We start from the raw sequence: 14,357 nt of genomic DNA, 5'->3' as shown, positions 1-14,357 counted from the left end.
CTGTACTTGACACTTCAGTTAAGTGTTGGTGTTGGGTAGAATGAAGTCTGGGTGCTAGTTCCCACTATGGTCAGCTCAGTGCTTTTCACTAATTTCACACAAAAATAGCATAAATAAAAAAATAACAGAACAAATGCTTCCTAATGTACAGAGGCCAGAGGTCTACAATCCTAACACTCTCACTTTTTCTAATAAAAACATGTTTTGCTCAGTAGATCTGCCACTGAGCCAGGTGTCATTCTACATTACTATATCCGTAAACTCACGTACATATGTACCTGCACAAATGGACCATGACAAAGAGGTTTACTGTAAAGATAATGATTTAATAAAGGAACAAATTTTAGATTCATTGAAACAAATGGAAGCATCATCAACAAAAATGTATGGGTCTGATTCTGCTGTCACACAAGCTTCACGACAGCACAGCCACAGCATCTTCTGCCTCGACTTATAGTCCATCTGTGAGTGAGTTACGATTAATAAGATCAGTCAAGCTAAACATGATGTGATGATGTGACACACGTTCATAGACACTTCCAGTAAACCCCACAGGTAAAATCGTTTTCCGCTTTTAAAATGGCAACATTAAAAATAATGACATAAAGAGCAATGATAAGGGAGAAAATACAAAGACAGAGAAAGGGCATAATTCAATGGAATTATTTATTTAGCACTGTCATTTTTCAGCAAGTCCAAATTTACTTCCAGTTATAATATTCTCCTTAAAATTGAGTACTTACCCCTGGAGTTAAGAACAAGTTGAGATTTTTGTGGAGGAGAACTTGATTCTGAGGATTTCCTCGACAGAAATTCTGAAGAAAAGTGTGGGCTAGATTCATAACTTCATTCATCTTTTCATCGCTCTGCAGAAAGAAGAGACAAAACGAAATCAGCTGGGCATACCTAAACATGCTTGTTAAAACCGCACAACGTGAATTTAGCCAGGAACAAACCAATTCTGCCGAGCCTTTATAGGGCAAGAATTCTCTCTCTTGCAAAAGCAACTGATCTGGTTTCCTTCAGAGTCCAGTGGTGGTTGTACCTTACTCTGAAGCGACTTGACCACAAACTCAAAGCAAGATTTCCTCATGCATGGTTATAATTTCCTAGTTTAAAAAAGTGGCATGATTTTCAACAAAACCTCTCGAACCTGCATTGATTTTAAGCTTTTGAAAAGCTTTGGTTTTTATATAGCTACGCATAGAAACAGATGTATGTGTGCATATGTGCGTACACCTACATGAATATATATGTTCGCACACATACTCCCACACAAATATATGTCTAGTTTCATGCCCATTTTATGTTCCTCTCATATAGTATTATAACTGTAAGTTGATGAACCATCTATACGGACAAGCACTATTTTACTGAAGACAGTTGAACCCAGTGTCTGTATCATAACATCGGTGTGTAACACTCAGGAAAATGTAGCCCAGAAGAGATTTCATCTCCGCTCAATACTTCCTATAAGATCTAGAAAGATGTGCTCTTTAAAAGGCTACCTAGAACATTAATTTATATGCTCAATGCCACTTAATTAGTACAAAATCACATTATCTTCTGAAAAACTTGCAAGTAGAACTAGGTTAGAGGCTTCCACTACAGAAACAAATAAATTATTTCAGATTTGATCCTTCAAAGCTTTTTGTCCATTTTCTGTATCCATGATAGCCCTCACATCGGTACCCAACACTGGAATTTAGATAACCTGCCAGGAGCTCCATTAAATCAATACTCCTTACTGGGCAGTGACTGCAGATCTAAGGTTTGCCTATTTCAGGAATGGAATCTTAGTGCAGTGACATCGAGGTACCTGCGGCAGTAAACATTCAGTTCTTAAAAAAAACTGTTCTATGCAGGCAGCCATATTTAAACTTAGGCCCAAACCCATTATTCTTAAGGTAGAAAAATGGCATCATCGTTTCATGTTTGTACCACAGTTGACTGAAGTCAGTTAAAAAAAATGTTCACGTTGATTCTTGGGCCCCTTGAGGCCTCTCCCTTTACCGAGTTCACGTTCTTTACCACTAAAATTATGAGAATAACCTTTTCGTAGGGTATTTGCAGAAGGTCCAAGACTACCAAGTGGGCACCCATGTTTTTCAGCAATCGCTGCTGTTGATTCCGACATTTTTTATTCTGAACACAAAGTTTGCTGAGTCGAATCAAAATCTACAAATAAATAAACAAATAAATAAGCATGCAAGCAAGCAAAGAATCAGTCATGTCACACAAAACCAAACAAAAATTCATTCTTTCAAAATAATTACTAAATCTACTTATCAAACAAGTATGTCAAGAAAGTTTCTTAGCAGATGTACCAACCTCTTTAACAATATTGTAGTTATTGCTTTTATTGCTGTCTATCTGGGGTTTTTTGGTCCCATCTTGTATTGGACTCAAAATATTTGACTCCTGTAACAAAGAACACACAAAAAGTGGAGATCTATTGCAATTTCCTCAACATGAACTAATTCTATTTAATAACAGCAAGTGAAGGAGTATAACAGCAGCTCATAGGGAACAGATACAACACAGATAATAAAGAAAAAAGACTCATTTATTCTTCATCCACTGGTCCAGTGAATGAAAAGATTCACATTCAAGACCTTCCTTTGTTTCAAATTTCCAGCATGATTTGGGGCAATTACTTTACATCTTCAGGTTTATCTTGCTAAAAGAGAATACAGCCCTAAATCACAGACTAGATATCCCAAGGAATTTAGCTAATATGAGAAGAGAGACCATAAATGTATTTCGATAGCTACCACTTGTTCCAAAAATCTCTAATACAGCTGGAAAGATTACCAAGTCTGTGTATGTGAACATAAAACGTCTAGAGAAAGAGCTTAAGATGACCTCTGTAGTTGAAATAAGTAGGGTGGGGCTCTCCAGAGTACAAGAACAAGTAGCATGTAGCAATTACAGATGTTCCTCCCATGAAGAGGACACTTCCGTCCTTATCTCTGGATGATGCAGGAAAGGATTTAAAAACAAATGAGAACCTTATGTTAAACTGCAACATCCAGTCAGGATGCCATATGCTCTGGGCTTTGGCTTCAGAAATAAAGTCAGCAAGTGACTGCCAACACCTTTCTATCCACATCTCAGTCAAAACACAGAAGAACACCTACACAAATACTGTCACTTAGAATACCAGCAGTGATTTCTTTTTTTTCTGCTGCCAGCTGTGGTCAGCCTGCCTTATGAGGAAACACAAAAAACTGAAAGATTGGACGTTGGATGCTGAAATTATTAACTGTAGCACATCTTGAGACCGTCTCACGGTATAAACACAAGGATATAAACCAGCATAATAGTATAAAAAAGAACAAAACAGGTATGCTTCTGAGTTTCATTGTGTCCTCAAACTTCCCACTGTTCTAGAAAGAGAATTATGCTAAAACACACACGTGCACACCGATCTGAATGTTTATACCTCTTGAAACCTCTCTCTGAACTTTCTTAGCTGACGGTGAAGATTAGGAGTTCTATAAATCCCATCTGGTCTTAATTTCCAGTGGGGCAAGTACAGCTGCACTATTTGGCCATGGAAGCTGTTTATAACTGTGTCAGCACGGCTGTTCAGTGTGGTCATGTTGATCTATGCAACAACAGTGGATTTTTATTTGTCTAGGTTTGTTAGTATGCACGCTGCCTTCTCTCTAGCTGTTTGAATCAATATTTTGGAAGATATTTCAGGTTCTTTGCTATAATTAACCACCCTCCTCTGTTCTGGGACTGTGAGTTAACCAAGATTAATTTACCTGTTACTTTTATCCGCATTCTTCCTCAATCAAAGTAGTTTTATAATCCATGTGAACTATAAGTCTTATCTGGAAGTGCTGATCAGCATTAAACTGCTGAATCTATCCTTTCTCTTAATAAAATAAAAACCTGTTTATTGAACCCATAAGAGTATGCCAGGGTAGTAGTTATCAAGAGATAATCACACCACTGGGATACCAGAGACACTCAGGTGCATATCTTGCCTCATTATGCTCCTTGATAGACAATTCTCTGTCACGCTTCTCCATAGGGGACAGGGAGTCATAGAGTTTGCACTGAGAATAGTTCTCATCCAAGTATCTCTCCCCACCTCTAGGAAAGGGTATCTTCTGACAAAGACTACTTCCTGTCTCCAGAACATCTGCAGGACATCGCTCTGCATCAGACCTAGGATCCTTTCTTGACAGCCTCCAGGTTTCAGCCTGAGCAGTTCCTCGCTGCTGAAATAGTCTCACCCATCTCAGCAGGACAACCGTGCAAGGCACCAGTCAACGTCATGGTGGCACAGCTGTGCCCTCCACAGGCTGGATTTACTTACTAGGAGAGTAAGGAGCACTCAGAAGTTTCTGTTTGCAGTTTCAACCTGTATTTGAAGTTTCAGGACGTATTTGTTCAAACATTCCCAGAACCAAAGCAAACTGCCACAGACCAGAAAAGGAGAAGAGCAACGGGAACACCGGGTGCTTAAGGGCGCTGAAAGTTTGTACCACTTGAAACCTCGCTGAACTTTCTCAGCAGATGGCGAAAATAAGAAGCTTTATAAATGGCACTGCACTGTGAGCCAGCCTCACCTGAGAGGCCTTTCACTGAGACTATTTCTCCTCCTCGGATCTGTGTTTCTAGCACTACATCACCAATGCATCCTCCAGCGACAGGACAAGAAAGACCACACTTCCCATAGTCCATGCTGTCTATACAGACTCATAACACCCTTTCTAGAGATAACCAAGTAAAGGCTTTACCTGCTTTTCCCTTCTTAAGCAAGACTCAATTATGCGAGATCAATTTCAGCATTTCTTCCTAATCCTATATGGTGTCTAATTTATGTCTGACCTAACTCCAAGCATTCTTCCCTATAATTCTGATCTCCAGTTCCTATCAAGGTGATCCTGCATGGATGTAAGATTCATTGTTCTTCCTGTGGAGAACTCTGGATACTTTATTTAGAAGAACAGGGCCTTTTTTCTACAAATCCCATTTCTGGAGCCATGTGACTACCAAACAAAAAGTAAGTCTCTAGCCCCCTCCAAGTTATGAAAGAAAGGTGGAAACAATTGCCCCCAAAGACTCAGAAGCCTAAGGGCAAAAAAATATAAGTAGTTTTTTTAAACTCTTATGCCAATCTTGCAATGTGTTTCTATATGGACAGAAACTTGAGCTTAACGTAAGACTGTTCTGGAATGTAACTTAAGCCCTTGTGCATGCTTTGATGTTGTTTGGGAAAAAATAAGCACAGGCAAATGAAGCCTATTCCCTAAAGACCTAGAGGCTGGTCCAGCTCAGTACTGAATACCCAGCATCCATTCCAAGAAAGCATGGGATCTCACAGGGATGTTTATCTGCTCAAAGCTAGCCACCTGCTTCACACATTGTAGACTATGACCAGCACGTCACCTCTTGCGTCTGACTTCATATCTCAAAGAGAGTGTTCACTATCTAAAGTAGTTTTGCCAGGTTAAAACATTTCCTGAGTGTTAAAGAATAATTTAACAGGTGGAAAAATAATGGACAAGGTTCTGAGCTATTGTAACCTGGCGCAGCTCTCATGGAATCACCACCAGATGGTCTAACCTGTTGTGCAGATTACATATTACTGTTCTGATACAATAGTCTCTCAGATCTGCCAGAGATAATACTGTGCATCTACTGAAGCACTGCTAATCCATACAGACCCATGGATGCCTCATGAGGGAAGAAAAAAAAAGAAAATATCCCATTTAGAGATGCTTCTGTTTAAAGCACATTGTTTTGTCCCCTCTTTCTGGAGTCTCTTTGCTATCAGGGTTATCTGTAGGAATAAAAATGATCTTATTACACTTCTAAAACATATTATAGCTAAAAAAACCTTGTAGATATTCTTCTGCTATTCTGTATCCAGTTTCCCCATTACCTTTTCCATTCACTAAATACATAAAGGAATATTTTCTTTCCTACTAGAGCTATGCCTGAGGAAAGAAAGTAGGAAACTCTACATACTTAAGCTCATAAAGTCCAGATTCCTCCCCGGTTCTGACACCACTATATTCAGATAAGTTATATCAAAGAAAGAGTAGGACCTACACTGTCCCAAGAAATTAGGTTTCTCCCTTTAAGTGCTGGATTTTCCCCCATATGAAGCCACCTAAAATCTGCTTTCCCATCTGAAAGGCCAAGCGTACGTATGTCATAGATATCTGCAAACATCCTGTCTCTTCTCAATGGCTTCTACTTTTCCTCAATGCATTGGCTTCACAAAGCTGTATAATCTCCATCTGGCTTCTTGCCAAGCTTCCCCACCCATTTTCTTGCCACCAAGGAAGGCTCTATCATGGAAGAGGATAAAGAAAGTGCTGTGTCAGAAATCATAGTTGTTCATCTCTCCCCATTTCCTCTGATAAAAATGGAAAAGTGGGAAAGCCTGCTCTGTCTACGGTTATGCCAGAAACCTCAACTATAGCAACTCTTGCAACATTTAAAATTTTCCTAAAGACTCATACTGGAGGTGGGTGACTACACAAGGATGTCAGTTTTCACTGAAAACAAAATTTTTAAAAAAATTCAATTTAAAAAAATCATATGTTCATAGTTCCAGATTCAAGTTCTAAAGTTTCTCAAAGCAGAATATACCCCGAGAGTGGGGGATGACAAGGTTCAAAAAAATGTGTTAGTTCGCCTACAAAATCTCAATATTCTGGAGGTCAGTCTTATGTTTGCTGGAAAGTGGAATTACTTGTGAAGTTTGAAAAAATGGGTTTGATGGTGCTCCTCTCCCCTAGTTGCAGGAACAGATTCTGGCTACTCCTTCTTTCTTCCAGCAAGTCAACACAACTGCCCACATATGACCCCTAGATTACTTCCTTGACCAGAGTGATGCCGTACACTGGGGCTTGCTCACAAGGCAGGTCTGTGACATAAGAACACAGTTACTGAAAGCAAACAGAAAGAGAACACTAAACACATTGATAAAAGAAGTTTTACCTCCTGCAATCCTGAAGCTCAGACAGAATGCTGTACATTCTCGCTTTGCTGCCTTGATTAACCAGACCACAAATGTGCAGCTGTTCATTAAACTCCCTATCAATATTGAAACAATTCTGGCAGCAAAGGCTTTAAACCCACCTCTATTGGCTCTTCTCCCCCTTTGGTTTGACTGTCGCCCACCTCTCCACTCTCATAATTGCTGCTCTTCTCAACCCACAATTCCGATTTTTCTACAGTCAGACGTAGTTGATCAAGATCAGCCTTGATTTGCTTGTAGTTATCAACGTCTTGATTAGACACCAGCAACTGAACCTGGAAATACAGAAAATTGTGAAGCTATTACAGCAGCAGCATCAACAGTCATGCCTGGGTAATTTGTTTGACAGTTTCCATTCTAAGCCCCTCTTTTCAGGTGCTTTATGCAACCTTCCCTATGAAACTGAAACATGGCACACATAGGCTTTTTAGCCCCCATTTATCAAAAACTTTTAACAGAACCAGAGATTGTGGTAAACCAAAACAGGATAGTTATAACATTCATGGCATTCTCTCACCTTCTTTAATACACTGTGAAACATCTTCAGGACAAGGGCATATTTACAAGCCCTTGAGTTCTATGCAGAGTTAGCTCTGATGCAGTTATTATGACTCTCATTATTAAAACAATACAAATAGCTTATCCTATCAGCACAATACTTCACAAGAGGAAATAAAAAAAGGATGATATGATCAGGAATCAGGATATCTAAAGAAGTCAAAACAGCCAGCAATTTTAATCATCACCTACATCACTATAATCAGATATTGAAAAAAGACATTTACAACATTGTTAGGCCAGCTTAGAAAAACCTGTTTCAATATAGCTCGCAAACTGACTTTCAGATTTATGTAATTTCCCACTATTTGAGTGGCCTCTTAGTAAGATTAATCTCACTTCTTTTTCTTTTTTTCTTTTATTTTTTTTTACTGCTCAAATTCTATGGTTTTTTTCACTGTTATTTATAGTTCTTCATTTAGCATGATTTGCACCTTTCCCTTCTTTGTAATCTTCTTTGTGCTCCCAAGGTTATTAATGAAGAGAATATTCAAAAAAACTAACAACAATCTTTACAGTAAATCAATAAGCACTCTTAAGAAATCACAGTTACGTAAAAGATTAAGGTCACATGGCAGATAAGAACACGATAGGGACCTTCTTTAAAAAAAAAACCAACTAGTTGCAGGCAAATATTGACTATTTTGTAATATAAAGTTTTCATCATCTTCTCTCTTAGCTTGGTAAAACCTTGTTATTTTACAGAATTTATGAACACTGCTCATCTGTAGATATTCATATTCCATGTTCTTTATAGTCTTTTTTGTTTACTTGTCAATTTGCCTTTTCTTTCCCTTATGAAAACATGTTAGGCTACTCAGCCCTTGCTTACCTGGGGATAACAGCTATTTATGCAACTAACCAGCATGGCCTAACTCAAACAATCTGGTGGGAGGCCATTATGCTATGCTAGAAAAACATTAAACAAAAGCTTTCCAGGTCTTTTATCATTCATCTGTTTTTAAACAAGAAAAACCTCCACATCTTACATAAGGATGAGACAACACACAGTCAATCTCCTGAAATAAGCATCAGATGGTCTTATCGACATATGTTACACAGGGTTATGTAAGAGAGGTGTCTCTGTCATCCAGCCCCATGACAACAGATCTCCCCATCCTAATCCACTGACACATGGAGCCTGCACATGCACCGCTGTCGAAGAGAAAGAATAAAAGCTGAGAACAGGCTTGGCTTTATTACTCCCTTCCTGTTATTTGAGCCCTGTCTGTATCATGCAGCGGGGCACAATGTAGACACCTGAATTAGAATGGGAAACCCCACATGAATGACAAGAGAACTTTCTACCCAGCCAAAATAGCCCTGAAGACAGGAGAGTCTTACTGCTGACACCGGCAGAACATGAGCTAACGACGCTGTCTCTGAGGGATCACTACACCATGTCTCGCTGTGAGATGTGTGTGTCCCAGCTGTGACCGCAGACCTACATTTTCAGCTTTAGCAGGTGGGTTGGACTAGATGATCTCCAGCGGTCCCTTCCAACCCCAACCATTCTGTGATTCTGTGAACGCAATGCCAGAAACAACTATTTCTGGGTGCGTAACTATAATATACGCTAGCACATATGTTCAACTCTAACAACATCAACAACAAAATGTCTGCTAAATTTGGACTTTTAAGGAAATAACACTGTCATGCTACAAACAGCAATTTTGGTAAGTAAAGTATCCTTTGGAAATACTTTCCCCACAGTCAGTTTCCTGGAATAAAGCTGTGCCCAAGGGTTTGGAGAGGAAGCCGTATGAGGAGCAACTAAAGTCACTTGGTTTGTTCAGCCTGGAGAAGAGGAGACTGAGGGGAGACCTCATGGTAGCTACAGCTTCCTCACAAGGGGAGGAGGAGGAGCAGGCGCTGAGCTCTTCTCTCTGGTGACCAGTGACAGAACCCGAGGGAATGGCAGGAAGATGTGCCAGGGGAGGTTTAGGTTGGACATGAGGAACAGGTTCTTCCCCCAGAGGGTGGTGGAGCACTGGAACAGGCTCCCCAGGGAGGTGTCACGGCCCCAAGGCTGACAGTGTTCAAGAAGAGACTGGACAAGGCCCTCAGACACATGGTGTGAACTGTGGGGTTGTCCTGTGCAGGGACAGGAGCTCGACTCGGTGATCCTTGTGGGTCTCCTCCAGCCCAGGACATCCTATGATTCTATGATTCTATACCTGTTTAAATGCTTGTAGAACTTCTGCTCTCTGGCTGAAATGCTTAAATAGCAGATGCAGAGCACCTGAGAGCAAAGGAGGGTAGTCATGCATGATGAGGTGAATGAGGACCCGTAAAAAAGTTCTGCCTCCTTCATCATCAAGCTGAACTGCATTCTTCTCCTTTCTGCAACAGAAGTGGGAGAAAATGACTAAATAAAGTCAAATAAATAAGAAAAAATAAAAGCTTTTGACATAAATATGCCTGTACACACAATCTTCATTGACAGAGCTCTTAAAAGCAAATCAAATACGCTGCAGGATGGAAACTATAAACATCACTTTAACATATTTTGTATGGACTTCAATCCGACTGCTATCTGCTGTTGCAGCAATCTTGTCGCAGAATGGACACTACAGAATGAAAATAAGTATGTATGAAATGCGTCAAATATGACTAAAATCCATATTGCAAAAACATTCATTTATGTCTTGGATAAGTTATGCCAAGCTCATCCCCAAACCAAATTAATTGAAGTAAATAGCATTTCATCAGAGATTAATTTGGCCCTTTTCAATCCTTGCCTTTTCAGCTGCTATTAAAATTTCATTTAAGAAAAAATAAGCTCAAAAATAGTAAGAATTGCCAAAAGCATCATATTTCTGGAATCATATTTATAATCTGGAACAGCAGAAAGCAGATTTACACTTAACATATCAAAGCAGAAATAACGTTTCTAAGAAGCCATTCAGTCTCCCTGTTCATTTTAAAGATGCAGATGCCAAGGGCTGTGTGTTGTTTTACATTACGGGAGTTCAGGGAGAGGACTGGAGGCATCGCTCTCGCTCGTAAAGATTGAGAACGCATAAGGGACTGAGAGAGGAAAGATCAGAACGCCCATATTGCGGATCCTTCTCCCTGGCTCCAAGAAAAACTTTACTGTCTACGGCCTTGTCTAAATGGAATTCATTTTTACTGGTATAATTATACCCATAAAATTAAACCAATATAGTGATAATGGTAATAACTCTCCAGTGTGGATATTTTCCATGCTTTTTTTTTTGCTGTTGTTCACAGCGTAGCTGAAACCACTTTCAAAACTCTGCAAGCATAACTTGTGATCTACAGGCCTCTGGTGGTCCAGAGGATCATGGCAAGTGGTCCACAGTTGATTTGAGGAGTCATGAAAGAAATTATTGAACTTATTAAGGAAGTTACGTTGACAAAGTGCAATGACAACAGATCATGCGGTCTATAAGAAATCCTGAGGGTCAACAGTAACCTACTGATTCAAGAAATTTGAGACTACAGCCATAAGGTACACCAGCAAACATGTGAGGTATTATAAGATAAATAAATAACTAGTGCTTTTTAGCCCAATACACCTGTATACCATCCCCAGCTTATTTGGGAACATGGCAAAAACTTTCTACCAACTTTCTTACAACTAAGAGGGTGGTAATTTCCAGTTCCACAACCATCCATACCCACTGGGCTGTTTTCTTCTAAGAAATCCAGGCCTTTTCTGGCACTTTTCTGTCTATGTAATAACAAGTAGCAAAAGGAAGAAAAAGGGGTATGTAAACAGACATAGAATAGACAGAGATTGTCCATGAGAAATACCAACGTGAACAAAGACATTAATATAGAGAGGTAAAACTTGAGAGAATATACCTGCCAGCAAACATAGTTTCAGCCTGAGCTGCAATTTCATCTATATCAGGAACAATTGCTGCGGAAAAAAAAAAAAATCCAGTGATCATTGTTTAATCTTCACAGCAAAATGGAACTCTGTTCCTCTTTAAAGTAGATGTTATCACATAAAGGTTTAACTATGCATTCCTTAACTAGGCAAAACTTGCTATCTGCAAGAGCAGTAGGGAACAAACAGGACAAGGGGCAGAGTTAAACTGTGTGTTACTGAGGTAGAGCCAAATTATAGTGATGAACCAGAGGCCTGTGGTGCTAGGAGCTGTACAAACCACTACCAGTGATCCACACATGACAGAGAATATGAAACTTACTGGGTTTTGTTTTGGGTTTTTTTTTAGATGAGCAAACCCCCACAAAGCAGCTAAATGAGAGACATGAAGTTTAGAATATTTATCATTAGCCAAATCATTTGCCACACCATCATTTTGCTTTAGAATAGCTTTAATATATCTTACTACTTAAGACTTCAGCATTCCTTAGCCACTGCCCTGTAATACTGCACCTCCAATTAAAGCAAATCTCCCCTACTCGAAGGTGGCCGCACAGACAGCTGTCAGCCTTTGGAGCACTTCTGTGTGCACAGGAATGTTTCCTGGAAAGCCATTTCATTTCCATCCCACATTCGCCTCACTTAAATCTGTCCTCATCCAACCCAAATCATTTTTTCATGACCTACCCTCCACTACATTTGTCATCATGCGGTGTTTTGGGAAGAGTACAAATAAGAGAATAAATTCTCATCATGGGAAAAAGGAATCACATTTTTGTTAGAGGAGGACAGGCCAGCAAAAGTCTTATTTTCATGGGATTGCAAAAGTATTGTTTTTATGGGATTCCTTTTGATTCTTCCACAAGCTTTTCAACTTTCAGTTGCATGAATCTTTCTGGTGTAGCTGAGTTCATTGTTTGCAGTAGTCTACACAGAATTATTTTACATTGCAATACAACAGCAACATTTACCTGAGGCAATCCCTGGTGTGTCAGGTGGGGATGCTGGAGAACTCTCAACGTTTTCATTATTTTCCCCAAACTCCCTCTTATAGATAGACAGCATGTAGGATATTCGATAGTCCAGTCTAACACTGAGAATAAACTACAAGAAAAAAGTTTAAAATAAGATTTTGACTCCAGTAACACAGGTTAGGATTTATCTGTGGTGGAATGTATAGGGATACATGATTATTTTAAATATGTATGTCCACTAGAAAAAAAGAACCCATTATATTCATCAGTTTTCTATGATTTATTTCTTCCCTCCGACCATCCTAAGACATATTGAACTCTACCCTGTCAACTGGTAAATACTGAGCAGCAGACCGGATTTGTCCAGGGGCTCCAGCACGCCGCCTTCTCCCCACTGCCCGCGAGCCAGGTCAATACACTCAAACCCACGTTGAATCCGATTATTTCATATTTCAGCTGGACTTCTAATGCCCCACAAAGATAAGAAGTGGAGTGGGGTTGAGAGTGAAGACGACAGACTCAAGGCTCACCTTCTTAGATGCCTGACAGCTAAGGGCAGCGATGCTGCAGGAACTCCAAGCTCCCATGAAGTGAAGTGTAAGCCTGGTGATGCCTTTTTTTACACTGCTAGTGATCAGTTGAGGATGTGAGGAGCGCACAGCATGTCCTTCCTGAGCTCCTAGTAGTGTTGCCAGCATGCAGCCAAAAAAAAAAGGTTCGCTTTGGAAGCTATCACTGTAATGGTGGTAGAGATCCCCCCTCACTCAACGCTCTGCTTCCTTCTAATTGTTGGTGCCTTTTGCTCCTCAGCTGTGAAATTGGAAACTCATACAGGAAAAACCCCTTTATAATGGAATAATGAGGAAAATAACTTGGCTGGAGACATTAGTATCAGTTTAAGGACTGACACGTACACATCTGACGCTTCAGCAACTGACTGCCGACGGAGTTGCAGTGTTTCCCACACTTATGCTCCTTGCCCACACTAAGTGTACAATGACGGAGGTTTAAAATAATTTAACATACTTTAAAGTCAATGGGGATGAAAGCACACATGTTAAGTTACCAAGACTCAGGCAACAGGTGCTGACTTAGCAAATAGTGGCAACCTGTTTCTTTGATCTCTAAAGCCAGACGAGCTTCCCAGACCCAGAGTACTATAACAGGATTTGAACAGGGTAACTAGGACTATGTCATCTAAAAGCAAATCAAATGCCAATTTAAGAAACAACATATTTTCCTTAAAATCTTCTAATCAAAAAGAAAAAAGACAGGTTTATTTCGGTTCCATGATCAAGTTACCCTATAGCTGTACAAGCAGGATTTTTAAAAATAAAAATTTCCCAAGTCCACACATAGTCAACTAAGCCTACCAGGCCATCTGTTTAATTCTGGCTGATGGCAGAATGGAAACTGTTAAGTAAAAAATGCCTTTACTTAATAAGAGGATACATTGAGAACTAAATTATTATTAACTGAAATATTTCTTAGAATAGAATAGTTTTAATCACCATTGTACTAGCTTTGGATGATAATACTATAAATCTAAAATATTCTTACTTCTCTTTTAGGGTAGTAGCACAGTAATAAGAGGTAACATGATTTAAATTAATCCTTCATTGCATATTAAATTAAACCAAATTATTTTGTATTTCTTTTGAACTAAGGTCATACATACGCACATTTACTGTGATTCACTCCACATATGACAACGTACTAATCTGCAGTAATTTGACCCTGTGACTAAACCATAACTAACAAGCCACAGATTAAGTAACAAATTAGGATTAAATGCTGCCCAATCCCAGGTGCTCTTGCACTGGATGTGCGGTGAAAAAGGAAAGGATGAGACAAAATGCGATTCTCTTGCCTGTGAGCAGACAGTGAATGCACAGGACAAGGCTGGTGTCCTAGAATCATCCTCCTAGGTATCAACCAGTAGAGCAAGATAGTA

General features: G+C 39.6%; 1 protein-coding gene across 1 annotated transcript in view; it reads right to left on the bottom strand.

The window, feature by feature from the left end:
* ITPR2 (inositol 1,4,5-trisphosphate receptor type 2) overlaps positions 1–14,357 on the bottom strand; it is a 273,845-nt gene that overhangs the window by 149,637 nt on the left and 109,851 nt on the right. The window contains exons 23-29 of the mRNA XM_065626844.1: positions 12,401–12,533; positions 11,402–11,459; positions 9,748–9,913; positions 7,114–7,287; positions 2,332–2,421; positions 2,053–2,178; positions 744–866 (exon numbers count right to left, since the gene is read on the bottom strand). Coding sequence (XP_065482916.1) covers positions 744–866; positions 2,053–2,178; positions 2,332–2,421; positions 7,114–7,287; positions 9,748–9,913; positions 11,402–11,459; positions 12,401–12,533 — 870 coding nt within the window. The remainder of the gene's footprint in view (positions 1–743; positions 867–2,052; positions 2,179–2,331; positions 2,422–7,113; positions 7,288–9,747; positions 9,914–11,401; positions 11,460–12,400; positions 12,534–14,357) is intronic.

Source organism: Caloenas nicobarica, chromosome 1 (genome assembly GCF_036013445.1).
Source record: "Caloenas nicobarica isolate bCalNic1 chromosome 1, bCalNic1.hap1, whole genome shotgun sequence".
NCBI lineage: Eukaryota > Metazoa > Chordata > Aves > Columbiformes > Columbidae > Caloenas > Caloenas nicobarica.
Note: the sequence above shows the minus strand (reverse complement) of the source record. Positions and strands in the feature narration are given on the sequence as shown.